The sequence below is a fragment of the Urocitellus parryii genome, chromosome 12 (assembly GCF_045843805.1).
Source record: "Urocitellus parryii isolate mUroPar1 chromosome 12, mUroPar1.hap1, whole genome shotgun sequence".
NCBI lineage: Eukaryota > Metazoa > Chordata > Mammalia > Rodentia > Sciuridae > Urocitellus > Urocitellus parryii.
In genome coordinates this window covers 8716254-8719455 of record NC_135542.1, presented here as the reverse complement: position 1 = coordinate 8719455, position 3202 = coordinate 8716254, and the positions used below count along the sequence as shown (strand labels likewise).

Genomic DNA, 3202 nt, shown 5'->3' with positions numbered 1-3202 from the left:
CTTTTATTTCCAAGGTTACTTGGAGGATACTTTCTTTTGGCTTTGCTATTCAGTCTGTTAATTTCAGAAGCTGTGAATTTGTCTTTGCCTCGAGACTGTTTTTCCCCCTCCTTCCCATTTCAACGTCGAGTTGCCACTTCCCAAACGACTTTAAAATGGCCAAGAAAAACAGGGTCCTGGAGCACAGGGTCAGCCCCGAGGAGATCTGGTGCTGGCTTTCAGGTCCCTCCGAGGAGGAGGGAAAGTTTCCGCGCAGCTCTTAGGCAGCCCTTTGGGAGGAAGTGGAAGAAAGAGGGGGGCTCTTTCTCTCTCTTTTTTAAGAGAGGAGGCCGAGGCAGGTGCTGTCCACCGCTGCCAGGTAGGACATCTCAGGGTGGGTACACCTTAAGAGTGCAGTTTTGGTGCTGTAGGTAAAGTCACCCTTCTTTAAAATAAAAAAACAAAACACCACCACAGCACAGACGGGATCTCACGGTTGCCTTTTCCTCTTCAGGTTTTGTTTGTTATGTGTGTATATAAAACAGTCTGGGTATTTATTATGCTTTTTTTTTTCATTTTTTTGGTCCCTCCTTCCTTGGACTTCAAAAAAAAAAAAAAAAGTCTCCTTGGTCCGTTTCTCCCTCGTCTTTTCCTCCAAGGGCGGGCATGCCTGTCTGTCTTTGGGCGGAGGGGAGGGCGGCGGATGCACCCAGGCTGGGGCCCGGTGCGGCCCAGGTGCAGGGTCAGCGCAGCAGCAGCGGTGGCGGCGGCACGGCGGCGGCGGCGGCGGCAGCGGGGGCGGTGGCGGTGCTGACTGCGGCTGCGGAGGCGGCGGCGGGGGCGGCGGCCCTCTTCGCACTGCGCCCTTGGCCTTCACTGCACGCTCGTCTGCAGCCCGTGGTGCGGTGGTGGGGTGTCGGCGCTCACGGTGCCTACCTGCGAGTAGACGTCGTCCGGCGTCTGTTGTTGGATCCCGGGCGGTGTCATGCGCTTCTCTTTCTGGCGCCGGTTGCAGAACCAGACCCGCACTACCTCTTTCTCGAGTTGCAGGCTGTCGGCCAGGTTGGTGATCTCCTGCGCCGAGGGCTTGGGGCACTTGAGGAAGTGGCTCTCGAGCGCGCCCTTGACGCTCACCTCGATAGAGGTCCGCTTCTTGCGCTTGCGGCCCTGGGCCGCGATCTTGTCGATGCTGGTGGGGCTGCCAGTGCTCGAGTCCGCCTCCTCCAGCCACTTGTTCAGCAGCGGTTTGAGCTTGCACATATTCTTGAAGCTTAGCTGCAGGGCCTCGAAACGGCAGATGGTGGTCTGCGAGAACACGTTGCCGTACAGCGTGCCCAACGCCAGCCCCACGTCCGCCTGCGTGAAGCCCAGCTTGATGCGCCGCTGCTTAAACTGCTTGGCGAATTGCTCCAGGTCGTCCGACGTTGGTGTGTCCTCGTCCGAGTGCGGGTCGTGGCTGTTGAGTCCGGGCCCGGCGCCACCCCCGCCACCATGGTGCGGGGGTCCTTGCGCGTGGTGCGGGTGCGGCGGGTGCGGGTGTGCGTGATGGTGATGGTGGTGATGGTGTTCGGCCAGCTCCGGTGTGTCCCCGCGCACCAGCCCTGGGTGCACTAGGCTCTGGGCGCCGCCACCTGCGCCGCCGCCGCCTCCTCCGGGCCCTGGGGGTGCGCTCAGCATGCCGTTCACGGTGAAGCCCCCGGGCTGCGAGTAGAGTAGACTCTGAGGTGGTGGTTGCTGTCCCCCGGCCATGGACGGGAGGTGGGCGGCGGCGGCGGCGGCTGCAGCGGCGGCGGCTGCAGCGGCGGCAGCCCCCCAACCCCCGGGGTGGCCCTGATGCGGGGGCGGCGGTGGGGGTCCTAAGTGCGGCGGCCCGCGGTGGTGCAGCGCTGTGCCGGCGTGCAGGTCATCGCGCCCGGCGCCACCCTTCACGTCGGGGCCCTGCGGTGGTGGCGGCGGCGGCTGAGGCGGCTGCTGGGGGCTGCCGGCCATACCCACCGCGCTGCCCGACCACGGCGAGCTCGCCTCTACCGCGGCGGCGGCGGCAGCGGCGGCGGCGGCGGCGGCGTGGGGCAGGGCCGTGACCCACTGGTGCGCGTGGCTCAGCATATGGCCGCCGTTGCTGGCGGCCATGGCCCCCTGCATGAAGTCACTCTGGACCATCTTGACCGAGGACGGGTCCCCCCGGTAGGCACCCGAGGTCACGGCGGCGCTCCCGGGCTGCATGCCGCCGCCGCCGCCCCCTGCACCTCCCCCGCCACCGCCGCCACCGCCACCTCCGCCGCCACCGGCCCCTGCCGCGTCCGAGTGCACAATGGAGCCGGCCGCGAGCAGGCTGTTCCCCGGCAGGTAGGGGTTAGAAGCCGCCGTGGCCATGCCGCTCCGCTCCCGCCACCCCACCGCCGCCACCACCGCCGCCGCCGCAGCAGCAGCCGCGGCCGCCGCCGCCGCCGCTGCCGCCGCGCCCCCCCCCGCCTCCCTCCTCCTCCCCCCGCTCCTCCTCCCCCGCCCCCGCCCCGGGCCCCCGCCGGCCCCGCCGCCTTCGCCGCCGCCTCCTCCGCCGCCGCCTCCGCCCCCGCCGCCGCCGCCGCCGCCGCGGTCCCGGGCTGCAGCTGCAAGGCCGCTGGGCAGGGCGCGGGGGTCGCCGGCCGGCCTTGGTCAGCAGCAACAGCAGCAGCAGGAGCAGCGCTCTGGGGAGGGGGAGTCGCTTCTCGGGGCGCGCTCCGTGGCCAGCCCTTTCAGGGGGGGTCGTGGCCACCCCCCAACCCCGGCGCTCTCGGCTGGCTCCAGCGGGGCTCACCAGGCGGGGAGGGGACCTGCACTTGGGGCGCTCTCCCGGGGCGCGCGGGTACCCGCTCCTCCTCCTGTCCTCCGGCGAGCGCGGACTCTGCCCTGCCGCGGGGCTCAGTCCACCTGCTAAGTGAAGGTTCAGGGAGACAACAAAGAAAGAAGCTGCTCCTTTCTTCCTTGGCCAAATTATGGATAACCAGCCACCGGCCCGCTCCTTTCCTGGTCCGCTCTCTTCTCTCCTCCTCAGGAACACATTTCACGCGTTCTGCCTTAGAGTAGTAAAACTTTTCTCGTCCTTGAAGGCGTGGTGATGTTGGCTGTTCTCCTGTGTGGAGAGGGGAGGCTGGTTCCTGTTCTCCCCCTCTGGTCCTGTCGTTTCAAGTTTTGTTCTGTCCTAGGAAAACTTCTTGCGATGGTGCATTTCTCTGAAGTTGCT

The 3202-nt window shown here is 66.5% G+C and overlaps 1 protein-coding gene across 1 annotated transcript; it reads right to left on the bottom strand.

Moving 5' to 3' along the window:
- Nucleotides 1–852: 852 nt before the first annotated feature.
- Nucleotides 853–2352, bottom strand: Pou3f3 (POU class 3 homeobox 3). The gene has a single exon (XM_026411347.1). It carries the CDS (start codon nt 2350–2352, stop codon nt 853–855), a length of 1500 nt encoding a protein of 499 aa, XP_026267132.1.
- Nucleotides 2353–3202: the final 850 nt, after the last annotated feature.